Genomic DNA, 15784 nt, shown 5'->3' on the forward strand with positions numbered 1-15784 from the left:
GAATCTGAGGATCAGCACCCATTGCAAGTTGTTTCATTGCTGCTCAAGGAGCATCATTTAGGATATCAATGAGGTTTAATACCCCTCAAAGCATGCTTTGAGTAGCCAGTGTGCCCAGGAGATACAATCTACAACTGGGACATCCCATCACAAGCTTGTCATTTACTCCACACCTAAAGAGGGTACAGAAATACTGCTGAAGGAGCAGCCATTGCTGCTGATGAACAGTGAGGAGCTCAGGTTTGAGCTTCTCTGCACCCTTCTCATGTATTTCCAGGAAACAGATCAAAAGCAAGCAGAAGGTGCTCAAATGCCACCCGGCCTGCATGTCTAGTGATGCTAGACCCCTTTGAACAGCCTGTGCGTGAAGGAACTAAGTGAAACACAGAGACAAGGCTGCTGGGTTTTGCTTGTGTTCATACAGATTTAGGAACTGAACCAGCTCCGCCACATGTTATTATTATTAGCACAAGAAAGCCCTAAAATGTTGTCTATTTTCGCTGTCAATCCTGGTAAGAAGCATCTCCCATGAAAGGGTGCTTCCAAGTTTGTGAAGGAGGGTTTCGGTGAGCAAGAAACTCCTCACATCAGCATTTGTCTTTGAATCTGCATATCACAGAATCCCAGACTGGTTTGGGTTGAAGGGACCTTAAAGCTCATCCAGTCCCAACCCCCTGCCACGGGCAGGGACACCTTCCACTAGAGCAGGTTGCTCCAAGCCCCTGTGTCCAACCCGGCCTTGAACACTGCCAGGGATGGGGCAGCCACAGCTTCTCTGGGAAAAGTCTGTGCCAGCGCCTCAGCACCCTCACAGGGAAGAGCTTCTGCCTAAGAGCTCATCTCAATCTCCCCTCTGGCAGGTTAAAGCCATTCCCCTTGTCCTGTCGCTACAGGCCCTTGTCCAAAGCCTCTCTCCAGGTTGACGCTGGCAGCCTCTCACTGCATGGTCTGCCTTGCTCACAGGCAGCAAGATTTGGAGCATGGGCTTGGCAGGATATTGCAAAAGCTGGGATCAGAGTTGCTTCCCAGCTGGAGTCTAAAATAACTACGAGATTACCTCCACAGGGGCGCAGGCAGCACGGTAATGCTTAGCCTGTTCCTTTCCTAGTGCTCCTTTCGTGCCTGCACTGGTAAAGAGATTCCCTGGAGTCAGCCACTGGCAGGAATATGGACAGCTCGGGAAAACAACTCCAAAACTGCAGGCAAATACTTGAAAGGCAGGATCAGACCTATAAACCTTCCTCCTTCTCCAGGGGTGGGGAAGGAGAAGCCTGTTCCTGCAGAGGCTGTTCTGCAGAGGTAAAGCTGATCTGGCTGATCACCCTTTGGGAATGAACTGAACCACATGGGACCACTGTAATACAGAGAGAGCCTCAGAAGAGTCCAGCCAATGTGTCTGTTATGCTCCACAAATGAGCTCAAATACAAGTTTCAGCCCATCCAAGCCCAACTTCCTTTGGTCCAGAAAAGAATCATCATCATGATAATAATATAACAGCAACAACAATCCCATTATTCAAAAGTACCTTCTAGAAGTGAGCTGGATGATGACTGAGATGATCCCTCATTCTTTATATCACAAGCCAGGCTTGGAAAGTCCTTGGACCTATCCAAAGGATACATAAATATATTTCTTCGGACAAGTGCCTTGCATCTAAAGCCCATTGTGTGTGAAGATCATGGGCACAGAAGGCTGTGTACCTGGCTAGCCACTGAACTCAGGATTGGGCCCAAAGCATTGCACGTTCCAGATGTTCCGAAGCTCCTGCATATTAGAAGAGACTTTACAGTTCTTCCAAGTTGTTTCCTTTTAATTAGATATAAGATAAGGTTGGGTATAAGGAAAAGTTCTTCCCTGTGAGGGTGCTGAGACACTGGCACAGGCTGCCCAAAGAAGTGGTAAATGCTCCATCCCTGGCAGTGTTCAAGGCCAGGTTGGACAGAGCCTTGGGTGACATGGTCTAGTGTGAAGCATCCCCGCCCATGGCAGAAGGGTTGGAACTGGATGATGTTAAGGTCCTTTCCAACCCAAACCAGTCTGGGATTCTATGATTTAAACCACAGCACTTTAATTAGCTAAACCAAAGGTGTCTCAGCTGCTCCCCAGTTAGTTAATTAAGTAGATAACTTTACACCCACTGTTAGAGGTGTTCCACAAGCAGCACCAACCCATAGCTCTCTTTTCACCCACCACAGGTACTCAGTATGCTCTGGCACTGAGCCGCAGCCAGCTAAAAGGACATGGGCCAGACGTGAACAAACACCACCTCCCCATGTCCTCCTTCATCTCTATTTAATGCATGAACCATCAGCAAGCATTCTGCTCTACTGCTCCCGGCTCCAGACCCCATGTATAATGGATGGTGCACGTAGGTGGTGTGGGCAAACACCAGCTTGAGCTTTTATAGCAATATTTACCTTGCTCTCTGCTGCCTTTGGGCCCTGGGAGACATCTGCTCCCGGCCTCTGTGATGCTGTTAGGGGACCAGAGCTTTCAGCCTCGTGGATGCAGGCAGCATCAGATGTCACCTCTCCCAGTGGGCTCAAGCCAGGAGCCTCCTTTTGCTGCAGGCTGGGATTCACTGCAGAGAAGCGGTGGGCATGAAGGTAAAGACATGAAGGAAAACATAAACCCACTTTGCTCTCCTCCTGCCCCATGTGTGTGCCATTACAAGCGCTAAATCTGTGCTGTCCCCAGTTATAACCCAGCAGGGTATGAAGAGAGCCCCAACGTTCTCAGCATCATGCCCAGGTCAGACACAGCCCCTGCTGTGGGTGAAGGGATGTTCCTTGAGAGGGCTCATCACCCAGGCTCAGCCCCTCTGTGCCACCCACCTCCATCTCCCCATGCAAGGTGTTTTTCTTCAGTGCCGGCAAGGCATCCGACTGGACCGTAAGTGGACTTGAGTAAGTCTTTGCTTGGGTTGTTCAAGCATTAACTTGACTAACAATAAGCTAGCTGCTCTAAGGTCTCCCCTTCAGGAGCCTTCTCTTCTCCAGGCTGACCCAGCCCAGCTCTCTCAGCCTGGCTCCAGAGCAGAGCTGCTCCAGCCCTTGGAATCCATGAATCCTCTTGGATCCATGTATATTTAGCTGCCCACAAGCACACAGCAGAGTCAACAGCAGGGCCAGGCACAGAGGAAGAGCCACGTGAATGGTGGCTTCTCCTTTGCTGCAGCTCACAGGAGACCTTTTGCTTCAGCCAGAGTCCCTGGGCTGGCCCAGTGCATTGAAAATCATTGCCATAAGGGCCCAGGGGAGGACAAGCAGCAGCTGGTGTGAGGAGAGGCATGAATTATGGATGTGCTGGTCTCCTTGGGGAGCAGGGGGCAGCTCCTGCTGCAGAGATGATGGCTTTTCCTCCATGGACCTGAACAGAAACACAGCACTTGACAAAATGATGCTGCGGTTGAGTAAAACCCATTGCCCTGGTAACAAACCCAGGCAGGCTGCAGTCCTCCTTAGGTCGCTTTAGCTGCTGGGAAGCTCTTGGGGCTGTGGAAACAAGTAGCAAGGAAGAGTTAAAACCCATCAGGGTATTTGGCGATGGCGTGATTGCCCACACATAGAATCATAGGATGGTTTGTGTTGGAAAGGACCTTAAGATCATCCAGTTCCAACCCCCTGCCACAGGCAGGGACACCTCACACTAGAGCAGGTTGCTCCAAGCCCCTGTGTCCAACCTGGCCTTGAACACTGCCAGGGATGGGGCAGCCACAGCTTCTCTGGGAAAAGTCTGTGCCAGCGCCTCAGCACCCTCACAGGGAACAACTTCTGCCTCAGAGCTCACCTGAACTTCCCCTGTTTCAGTTTGAACCCATCACCCCTTGTCCTATCACTACAGTCCCTGATGAAGAGTCCCTCTCTGCATCCTTGTAGCCCCCTTCAGACACTGGAAGCTGCTCTGAGGTCTCCACGCAGCTTCTCTTCTCCAGGCTGAACAGCCCCAATGTTCTCAGCCTGTCCCCACACAGGAGGTGCTCCAGCCCCTGATCATCCTCGTGGCCTCCTCGGGACTTGCTCCAACAGCTCCATGTACTTCTTATGCTGAGGACACCAGCACTGCACACAGTGCTGCAAGTGGGGTCTCATGAGAGCAGAGCAGAGGGGCAGGATCCCCTCTTTTGACCCGCTGCTCACCTTGTGGGGACGCAGCCCAGCACATGGCGGGGTTCTGGGCTATGAGTGCATGCTGCAGCTCATGTTCAGGTTCTCATCAAACCAACAGCTAAATACCCCTCACTCTACCCCCAGCTCCCTGGAGCAACAAGAGCATCACAGCAAAGCATAACACAAAGCATACTATCGGGAAAGAGCTGCCGGGCTCAACACAGCAGCCGTAGGAACTGCCCATAGTTCCAGCCCCACAGACCAGCCTCAGAGGTGTGCACAAGCGAGCAGGGAAGGGACTCTTACTCCTGACATGGTTCTCAGCACAGTACAGCATGTCAGCGGCGTGGAAAAACTGGTACCCCATGCCACACATCCACAGCTCCGCCTCGGTGCAGCCCAAAACTATCTTCCCCCTGCAAGAGAACAAGAATGCACCCAGCTCAGAGGCAGAGCCAAGGTGGGACACCACACTGGCAGGCTCGGGATGGAATGGCCCGCTGGAAGCCTGCAGCATTACCCCTCCAGTGAGCTCTGCTGCTTACTTGGCATCACATGCCAAGGGGGTGATGTCTAGCTTGTGCTTTGTCCTGAAGATCATGTTCTTGGCGTGGACCTGCAGGATGGATGGGGCTGGAAGGAGGTGGAGATGGTAAAGAGGGAGAGCTGGGGTGGCAGTGCAGACTCATCTTCAGACCGTTTGTTCTGCCCATACAGGAATTTCAGCCTGCCTTGAAGGTGTAAAGCCTAGGAAGAGAGGAGAAGGTCAGTGCCACACAGAAAATGGGATGGAGAGAGAAGAGAGGGATGAGAGCTGCATGGGAAGCAAGCCACCTCCCTGCAGAGCTGAGGCACATCATCCCTTGTGATTTGACACTTGCAACTCCATTGATCCCACTAAAATAAGACAGAGGACCAAAGGGATGCTGTGCTGAGCAAGCTGGGGCTCAGATACACAGTGGTTGCAGGACCCAGCACATGCTACAGTGGCATCAGGGTGCTGCAGTTGAACTGAGCTATACCACACCAGGGATCAGAGTATTGCTTCTAAACAAGAGGCAGCCAGGCCTCTTTGTATTGAGTTTCCAAACTAGGGTGGGATGAGAGGTGGAAACAGGGTGGTTATGAAGATAAGAATCCCATTAACTTGCAGCAGAAAGGAGGAGGGATGAACACCACCTACTTGGTCCTAAGACACGCCTTTAGCACATAAACCCAGCCAAGCATGGGGAGGAAAAGCACTTTTGTTCAAGATCCAGCATCTTTGATAGGAGAGGAAAAAAACCCGCAGGGAGAAGTTGTAGGTACAGCCTAAACCTATGAAAACCAGCAGCAATATCTCCTTTGTTGAGCTAGAAGGGTGCTGCACATGGCAGAAGGGAGCACCGGGTCTTTCAAAGCCATCTTTTATGCTTCAGCAGCAGCACGAACCCCTCGGGGTGAGCCTGCACCCCTCTCCTGCTGCGAGGGGCACACCATGGGTCTGTACTCACCAGGAAGCCAGAGGAGTTATCTAGGAAGCAGCGGAAGCGGCACAGGAAGCTCCTTTCCAGAAAGGAGGAGTTTTCAGGGGGAATCTGATCCCATTTATAGGTGACAGCAGAAGAGCTGAGACCTTTCTCCTCTATGGGAGAAAGGGACCGAGAGAGGAGCAAGCAAGGATCCCCCTTCCGCAGCGAGGGCCCTACAAAGGGCTGGAGGTCCCTGGCATTGGGCACTGCAGCAGTTTGCGGAGCACAGCAACAGAAAGCCACAATCACAGACTCATAGAATCAACCAGGCTGGAAAAGACCTTTAAGACCATCAAGTCCAACCTTTACCCAATACACATGGTGCATGAGAGCTGGCAAAGATTTTTTTATGCAGCACAGCAACTACAGACCACTTGGTATCATTTTTAGTCCAGTTGGTGTTAGGATTACAGAAAGCGATGGAACTTTGGGATTTTGGTGTGTGTTACTGGGAGTGTGTAGTGGTAAACTACTCTGTGTCCCTTGTTAACGCCACCTATAAGCATGTATTTATTCTTATAGGGGATGATGACAAAGGAGCGACATCGCCAACAGAGTAAAGCTTGAGCACTGTAATGAAAACACTGCTCTTTTCATTGTGAGTTTTGTCGAAAGCAAATTGAAGATGCGCCTTTAACTTGTACATAGCTCAGAACGCTAAGATCAGCATGTGGGTTCATCCCAAATTGCCGATGAAATTTAAACAGATCAGCTTCAGCACACAGCAAGTACAAGGCTAAATTGCTTTTTCAACTCAAATTTGAACATAGGCTATCGATCTAGCAAATGCCCAGATCAAAAGTGTGTGTTCTTAAATTAGCAGCCACAGGCAACCAGTCAGCTAAGGTAGGATAGTATTTAAGAGTAAAAAGACACTCAATTTGTCCTAAATTGCAATGATCGTACAGTCTATGAATTTATACAACCAACACAGAAGACCACAATAGGATTAATACAGCCTTTCATCTCATATGCACAGTGGTGACCTGCTTTGATAGTTATTTTTGGCAAGTTGTATCTAATCTACAGTCTGACATTAGTAAATTGACTCATAGCTTATATATAGTTATATGGTTATAGCTTATATATATATAACTTATATATAGTTAAATGGTTATAGCTTATCTATATATAACATATATATTTATATCGTTATAGCTTATCACCAAAAAATGGGGTTTGGTTACAGTTCTGCATAAACATATTTTCATTTTTAAAGGTTGGCAAAGGCTTGTTTAATATTGCCATGATTAACTAAGACACTGGCCAGATTCTTCTCCATCCACACTTGCATTCTGATATGGGAAGCTCCCAGGTTTTATTTCTAGCCTTTACACTGAAACTACAATGTTTGGATGAAGCCACAAGGACACAAGCCCCAGGCAAGCAGTGCCAGGGACATGGGCTCCCCATGGGGAGCTACACATCTTGTGCCCATCAGGATGCCTGGCTCCCAGGCTGTGTTTACCTGCTGGAGAAGGCTCCTCCTTGGGAGCATGGGGTGAGTGGAGGGCCCAGTGCAGGTTACATTTGAATTCAGGATGGTCCTCAGTGTGGATCAGCTCAAAGATGCGCTGGTGCATGACATCTGCCTAGGGGAGAAAGCAATGCGTGAGCTCTGCAGCCTGTCCCCACCTGGAACCAGTCTGTCACAGCCCTAATTGGTCATCAGGGACTCTTCATCAGGGCCTGTATGGACAGGACAAGAGGGAATGGCTTTAACATGCCAGAGGGGAGATTGAGATGAGCTCTTAGGTGATTCTATGAGCCCTTGGAGTTGGTGCTCAACTAGGTCCCTGGCTGAATGAGGTTGGACACCCTCCACCGGAGCTGATGCTGATGGGGACAGCACATCTAGCTCCAAGGACTCCTCACCTATTTTGGGCCAGAGACCCCCATTCATCCTAAAGAGCCACTAGCATCAGCAATACAGCTCCACTCTGACATGCTCATCCCTGTCCTGACTTATGGGAGAAGATGAAAACATGGGTTTGGAAACCAAACAGCAACAAAGCCACCCCATCCTACACTGTTCCTGAGAGAACAACTCATCTGCTCTGGGACTTGCTCCCTCTGCCCAGGTCCTCATCTACCCTAAATGCTGGTGTGGGAGCAACACCAAACCACTGTAGGTAAGTAAAGGACTGCAGGTAAGTCCCACTTCCGCAGAAATCTCACCTAGTGCCTTCCAGGTTACCTGGGTGCATGGATACGTAAAGCATTGGAACCTTATGGGATTTACCAGGGATTACTCAGAGGAGTTTGGAGCCCAAAGGCAAACTGGGCAGGGATCTCACCATGGCATTACACAGTGGGGCCAGGCACCTCATAGCCTGTCAGCATCTGTGGGCTAGAGAAGCTGCTTTGACACTTCACAGCGACCACATCTGGCATCATGAGGTCAAAATTCACATGAGCAACGAGAAGCCCCATGCAACCCATCTCCCAAGAGCCTGTGGTCACTGCAGAGCTTCCTCCCTGCATGGAACTTGGGGCTATTCTTCACCCCCACACTGCAAACCCCCCCACAATGGGTCAGATGTGTCCCACCAACCTGATGAAACCCCAGATAGTCCTAAATGGTATGTGAGGAGTAGAATATCAATCCTTCTGCTGTCACCACCAGCACAAAGCCATTGAGTGCCAATGGGAGAGGAGGTACATGCTGCACTCACATTGCCCTTTTCCAGCAGGACAGAGAGTTCCATTATGCTTGGATATGGGTCACCCATGTCCTGGCTGGTCCCAGCTTGTGCCACCAAGAGAAAGGTATAAGGCAGGAGACAAAACATTGACTGATGGCCTCAAGCTGCACCAGTGGAGGTTTAGACTGGAGATTAGGAACAATTCCTTCCCTTGATGCTCTTAAAGGTCTTTCTCAACCTTGCTGATTCTATGGCTCATGTCTACCTGGGGGGCTCCACATGTAGTTCCTATGCTCCCCACAGCCCAGGAGTGCCTTGGCTTAGGTGTATGGCTTAGGATAGCACGAGGCTGGAAAAGCTGGGGGATGTTCAGTGGAGAGCAAAGCCACTGCAGGTCACTGCATGCTGCTAGCATTGGCTGGGCATTCCCTGCTGTTGCTTGGTCCATGTGGTAGGGGATAATCCTGCTGGTTTGGGAGGAACCTGCTGAGCTCCTGGCCTTGTTGGCATCCTTCCTGTCCTCCCCAAGTGCCAGAGGAGAGGCCTGGGGAAAAGTACCATGATGCTGTCCATGGGAAAGGAGCAAGGCCAAGGAAGGTGTTGCTTCTACTGCCTGCTCCTTTGCCCATTGATCAAGGTGACCAACCCAGCATTGGAAGGGGCCTTCCACAGTGGCAACAGAGAAGGTGAAAGCTTTAACACAGGAATCTGGATTTTGAAACCATAGTGAAAACATCCTACTTCTGAGAAGCTGTTTTCTTCCAAAGCAGAGTTGAAAATGGGCTAAGTCTGGTCCCTGGGCTTGGGGGGGAAACCACAGAATTTGTTTGAGCACTCTGGTTGACCTCCGAGTACCTTTTTACCTCTTCCTTTGGTCAGAGAAATGATTCAAGCCAAACTCACACCTAGCAACAACCTGCTGCAAGGCACTCATCCAGCTTGCACAGCACCATCCTTCAAAGCACCACATGGCAGCAAAAGGACTGAGCATCACTGTTCAGGATAGAAAGGGATGTCTGCAGCCGCATGCATCTGGGATGCATTTTAGTCACACAGGGGTCCTCCTGCAGCGCTCACCCCAGAAGCCCTATAGTTGCCCAAAGCTAAACCCATCCCTTACCACTAACCTGGCTGCGGGCAGGGAAGCCACAGTAGCCAGCCCTAGCCTGCTTTCCCCGCTTCCTAATGTATGGACATCAGGATTAATTAGGAGCTAGCATGTCATTTCAGCCAAGTCCAGCTACTGCTGCTGCCAACTCCTGTTTCATTGTCCAGGTCAGTGTTTCTCCCCCCTCTCCTTCCCTTTATTCTGGGCACAGACGCTCTCTCTATTTACTGGGGTTGATCTCAGTGTGTGGGAATCTGCTGCAGAGGTTAATTGGTGCTGCCAAGCTCACTTTAACCCTTTGAGCAGCTTCAGAAGCATTGCTCCATCACGCAGCAGCACTCTGTCCTTCCCAAACTGCACTGACCAGCAGGCAGGCTCAATACCCTGCCCACCTGCACTGCCATGCACCCGAGAGGAGCTTCTCAGCCTTGGTCCCTTTAGAGAAGGATTTCGATGCTTAACCTCAGTGTAAGAGCCTTTCATCTGCTGAGATTATTGCTGGACTCAGCCTTGGTGGAAAAGGACCAACCACAGTTAGTGGAGGGGAAGGGAAAGATGAGGATGAACCAAGAGATGAGACAAAGGAAGTTGGGATGTCAGAGGTGGAAGTAGTTTTACAAACAAGGAGGAGTATTTGCTTGGGGCATGGAGGCAGGTCCTGAGCGCCTGCAACATCTGGCATCACACAGACACCCCTGGGATGGGTAAATCTAAACCCAGAGCTTTTAACACCCAGCTTGGGACTTCTAAAAGGGTGGCATCAAACTTTGGGAGATGATGAGCAGGACATCAGTCCCCAACAAGCCCTCCTGAGCACTGTTGTGTTATATCCACAGTGGAAACCCCCCAGGTTTTTGGTTATTAACCAGCCTGGGTTCAGCATTTCTCTCACTAAACACCACGATCTCTCCATATATCCTGTGTATACGGGCTGAGCATATAGCCCATCAGCACTTATCTGTGTCCTCAGTGTCACTCATCACTGCCTGAAAATCAGGGAAGACTTCCATGGCTTTTTCTTCCTTGATTTTACCAGTGTCTGGACAACAACCTTGAGCCGGGACCCATGTGCCCACATTGAAAACCACACTGAAAACATCTTGCTCTGCTTGGCTCCTGCATTACACCTATTTTACACACAAGGTGCATAAAGCAGAAGAGCTGAATCTCCCTGCTCAGAAATCCAGTGTTGCTTCCGCACAGGCAATTTACAGATGGTGGGTTCCTCCAGGCAGGATGGGAAAAGGAGAGAAGCACCATTTCCTGTCCCAGAGACCTGAAGAGGTCTTAAATCTCTGCTCAGTCACAAGCACCATGAACTATACGACGTGAAATCACTGCTTCACCAAAACATCCTGCAATCAGTAACGGAACAACCTACTCTTTGGGTAGAATTCCAAGGATCTGGAAAGGGCACAGGTGGAAAAACCCCTTCAAGGCATCTGCCAGGGAGAAGCACTAACCTGTAGGAGCAGCTCACCCTCTGGTGCCGCTGCTGAGCCCAAAGCTGGTCTGTTGCCACGATCTCCATCCCTCTCAGCTTCTTTGGCACCATGATTCTTTAGAGCCACTGCACAAAGCAAAGGGAAGGGAGTTAAGTGCTTCAGTAACACACACAAGCCGCCACCACCACCATGGACCTGGCTGCAGAGCCAGACAATGCTGTGCCAGGGGAAGCTGTGATGTGGTCAGCCCTTTGCTTCACCCATCAAAAGAGGTGATTTTAACATCCCAGCTCACCAGACCCTCATCTTTCCTTCCCTTCTCTCCACCCAGACCTTCAACAACCTACAAGTAAAGATGCAGTTAAAAGAAAAGAAGCTTCTATCAAGTCCCACAGGCTATTCTGCCACAAAACGCCTTTTAGGTGAGAGGAAGAATATCTCCTCCTGTCCAGCCCCATCTCCAAGGAAAGAGCTCCCTGCCCACATTTTCCTCCCCATAGGAGGAGGATGCTTTCTGCACCGTGGTGCTCCTCATGCACTAGGCACCCACATGGCTCCCCAAGTCCCTGCTGCCTGGCCCTATGCTGTCACCCCCACGGAAGCAGGAGGACTAGGGGGGCTCATGGGGGTGGGTTTTCTCCTCCATCCCAGCCTGGGAAGCTGTTTCACATGATGCTGAAGGGACACCTCGCCAGCTCCCAGGTTTGCCAGTGAACTCCTGAACCTGCTGGGGCTTTGCAGACCTGAGAAATCACTGCTCCAACCAGCTGGTATTAACATTTTTGAGAGGATATCTCCCAGCCCCCTTCCCTCAACATGGAAAAACCTCCACGTGGGAACAGAGCTCCACATCAGCAAACTGATGACTGTGAAGGAGGAAAATGAGACAACTCAGACCCAAACCCACACATGCAGGAGAAGCAGCAGAAGGAAACCAAACTGCTTCATGGCTCTTCAAGCCACCACCCCTGCTGGCATCATTTAAAGGAGGTGAAAAAACACTGAACTCAGCTGCAAGTGATGGCAGGGACTCTGCATGGCAATTGTTAGTCTGAGCAGGTTGGGGGGGGAAAGGGAAAGATGTTTTGGTAATGATGCTCCCTGAAAGCTTTCTGCTGTAGGGCTCAATGGCCCAGTGTGCATCATAGAATCCCAGACTGGTTTGGGTTGGAAGGCACCTTAAAGCTCATCCAGTTCCAACCCCCTGCCACGGGCAGGGACACCTTCCACTAGAGCAGGTTGCTCCAAGCCCCTGTGTCCAACCTGGCCTTGAACACTGCCAGGGATGGGGCAGCCACAGCTTCTCTGGGCAGCTAGCAAGTGGCAAAGACTTCTTGAGTTTCCTTTTGCTTCTTCATAATGGACATTGCAGTTTTACTTCCCATTTCATAATTACCTGCCACAGCTCCCCATTAGCACACTGAAGAGACGAATTATTTATCCCTTGCCTCATGGTGTGGATATGCTGCCTTCAGTGAACACGCGTGGTGAATAATGGATGCCCTGTTGAAAGATCTAATGGCACTTTTAAAAGCAAGGACTACGTGTAGCTTTCCCTTGCATCACTGAGGGCACTTGGGTCTCAAAGGGAGAAGCACGTGCAGAGGTTTAAACTAGGACAACAAGGACCTGCCAGGCTTTCCCTTCTTCTTGCACCATCAATAGTGGTTTGAACTCTCTCACTCCCACCACTCATCCAACAGGAGTTTTAGGTGTGCATCACAGAATCAACCAGGTTGGAAAAGACCTTTAGGATCATCAAGTCCAACCATTCCCAGCACTGCCAAGGCCACCACTAACCCATGGCACTGAGGGCCTCGGCCACACGGGGTGTGAACACTTGCAGGGACGGTGACTCCAGCACTGCCCTGGGCAGCCTGTTCCAATGCCTGAGCACCCTCTGGGGAAGGAATTGTTCCTCATCTCCATCTAAACCTGCCCTGGTGCAGCTTGAGGCCGTTTCCTCTTGTCCCATCCCTTGTCCCTTGGGAGAAGAGACCATTTCAGTCTGAAACCTTGACCTGGGGTTTCCTGCCTGCTCTGCTCCCATGCTGGGCTTGAGAGACCACAGTTGTTTGTCAGCAGCAGAGCAAGCAGCCACAGAGAGTCCTTCAACACCTTCCTACAGCTACTCTTGTGGGAGCTAGGGAGAAATACTTGGCAAGGAATGCACCCAGCAGGAAAACCGCCTACCTAAGGGAAGTCACAAGGCTAAGGCTTAAACTGTTCCTCCAAGGCCAGCTCATTACCCAGGCAATGAAAAGAGCAGGATGGTCACAGGACTAGGCTTTATTTTCTTAAACCATCCCTTAGGCTTTCCCTGCAGTACATGGCCAAACAGCTTGAGAGGTGGGAGAGCAAAGTGAACCCATTGAGCAACATCAATCACCTCTAAACAACCACACATCAATCACCTCTAAACAACCACACATCAATCAATACACATCCCAACCTCAAGCCCTTACCTCTAAGCAGAGATTTTGGGGCCACGGTTGTATGGTCTATAATAACTATATAATTTAAAGCCCTTTTCCGATCTGAAAGGCTTTTGGGCCATCACAGCTCCAACAATAAGTGTCTGGATTCATTTAAAGGGTTCAGCTCAGCATTGATTCTACAGAGATTTTAAGAGGGCTCCCAGAAAACCCCCAAATCCTCAATTCCCACAGGAGTGTTAGCTTTTAAAACCCATGGGAGAGGCAAACTGTTTTGGATTTGGACACATGACACTAAGCTTCCATAGAAAACATACCATGTGTAGCTCAAACCCATATACAGCCCAAAATGAAAGCTACATCTACCCTCCAATCCATGATGACAGACTGTGTAATACATCTTGAGCCCAAAATTTCTCACGCCATGATACACAGAACCACAGTTATGGTTGGAAAGGACCTTAAGACATGCCAGGGTATTTTCCTCCTCTCCTCCCAGCCACAGAGGCATCCGAGGTGCCAGAGGCCATGCTTTGGCTGCTGGCAAGCCCAGGTCTCTAAGGAGGATGCTGCACACAGGTAAAGGTTCATCTTCATCTCCAAGGAGCCCCATTTCGAAGCAGAATGAGCCCATTACTGGCTTCCAGCGAGGTTCAGACACGCACCTCTTGATGAAAAGCACAGCTTGGACAACCTTCCCAGCACACTGCAGGAACAAACCATGACATACACTTCTCCAAACAGAACCCTTGCCCATTTTAAGGTCTGCCAATTGACTTCCCATCAGGCTTTTAAGTGGACCAAGCAACACGGATGTTATCCATATGCCATGTAGCCTTGAAAGCATCTTCCTTTTTTACTCACAAATCACCACGCAGGGCAAAACCTTCCCCTGGAGCATCTTCCCTTCTTCTCTCCCCCTGTCCAGAGGGAGGCAAAGGAAACAGGGATCCAGCAGTGTTTGCCAAGCCCTAGCATCAAGGGGAGGAAGGAGGAAGGATTAGAGAGGAGCAGCTCACCAGGCACCACCAGGCTAAGCTGCCAGCACCCATCTGGTGTGATGTGACATGCAGACCCCAGCATGGTGGCACCAGGCACCCAACAGCAGGACAAGGGGTAGGAGAGAGGGAGGAGAAGGTGGCAGGAGGGAGGCTGCTTGGCTTTGCTTCGCCACTCCAGAGGTGGTCCTCAGCATCAGGGAGGAGAGAAAAAGGGGGCCTGGCTCCTCAGCTTTGGGAATTGGCAGCACTGCAGCACCTCTACCAAGCTACAGGTACTGGAAGAGCCTCCCGCAGAGCAGAGAGGAAGGGTGAGATGCTGAACAAGGATTAGAATCTGTCTTACCAAGGGGGAATAAAGAAATAAGACGTTTGGGGGAACTGCCATAGAGGAAGAGAGACCTGGAGAGGAAAAGAGAAGGCAGAAGACCTTAAATCAACTCACACTGATGCTTGGATAGGACTCTTCATGTGGAAGTCAACTTCAGTTCCTTTCGGTCCTCCTAGTCCAGGTTAATGGTGCTGGGTTGTTGGGGTTAATGCTGCTTTACCCAGGAGGATGTGATGTGGGATGGGCAGGACCACTGGCGTTATGAGTCCCTGATGGGACATCTCTCCCCATGTGGAACAGTTCTGGCTGCTTTCAATGAACACAGGAACACCCCAAACCACTCCTGTTTTCTGCTCCAGTCTCACCCAGAACTTGTCAGCATTCAGCAGCTAAAACTGTCTCCTCGGATCCCTTCCTAAGGTGGACTTTATGCCAGGCCCAGCACAGCTTGTCAGACAGCAGCATCACTCCAGCATTCCCACTGAATGGAATAAAGTCATTTCAAGTGACTTGATTTTGCAGGTGAGCTGTAGAAGGGACTCAGCTGGGTCTGCAATCACTGTTTGCATCTCGAACGATGAGGCTTTTCCTCCTCCCCACTCAATTACAGCAACCTGGAATTCCCATTTCTCACAATGCAAACCCAAAGTAACCCACTGTGGCAGAGATGCGGGAATGTCAAACCCAGGATGCACGGAGCAGTTGGGACCATGGCCCCCTGGGTCATCCCATGGTCACCCTTCATCCCAGCACAGTCCCCACTGGAGAGGATGACAAGCCCCAAAGCAACTTCTGGTGTGACACTGGGTAACAAGACCAGCCATAAACAAGCTGCTCTAGTGGAAGGGGGTCCTACGCTTCAGAGCAGATGGGTTTTAGGCCACACGTTCAGCATTTCAAAGGCTAATGCAGCAGAGCTCCTTTCCAGGGCAAAACCAGTGTGGAAACCACAGCTGATACAGTCAAACAAATTGACCTAACGCTGTAAGGCAAACAACTCCTCTCTGAGGCCATTTGTTTGTTGTTTCATGTACTTGCTGATCCTACAAGCACAGTTTAAAGGAGAGTGGGAATTCAATACATCCATTGGCATTCAACACATCCAATGCTTTGGAGTTAAAAGGAGAAGTTAAGGTCTTTCTGAGGCCATATGGAGCATTCTCAAGCCACTGTGATTTCACCAGGAAAATGCAGGGCTGCC

The 15784-nt window shown here is 50.3% G+C and overlaps 2 protein-coding genes across 2 annotated transcripts in view; both read right to left on the reverse strand.

Moving 5' to 3' along the window:
- Positions 1–15784, reverse strand: part of LOC115608088 (aryl hydrocarbon receptor-like) — a 43549-nt gene that overhangs the window by 4475 nt on the left and 23290 nt on the right. The gene's annotated exons all lie outside the window — the stretch shown is intronic.
- LOC115608089 (aryl hydrocarbon receptor-like) lies at positions 856–15745 on the reverse strand. The gene is given in 8 exon segments (XM_030486285.1): positions 856–1765; positions 2419–2582; positions 4417–4526; positions 4656–4743; positions 4746–4857; positions 7090–7213; positions 10838–10944; positions 14698–15745. Coding segments are annotated over 6 exon segments (564 nt in total). The 5' UTR covers positions 7120–7213; positions 10838–10944; positions 14698–15745; the 3' UTR covers positions 856–1705.

Source organism: Strigops habroptila, chromosome 5 (genome assembly GCF_004027225.2).
Source record: "Strigops habroptila isolate Jane chromosome 5, bStrHab1.2.pri, whole genome shotgun sequence".
NCBI lineage: Eukaryota > Metazoa > Chordata > Aves > Psittaciformes > Psittacidae > Strigops > Strigops habroptila.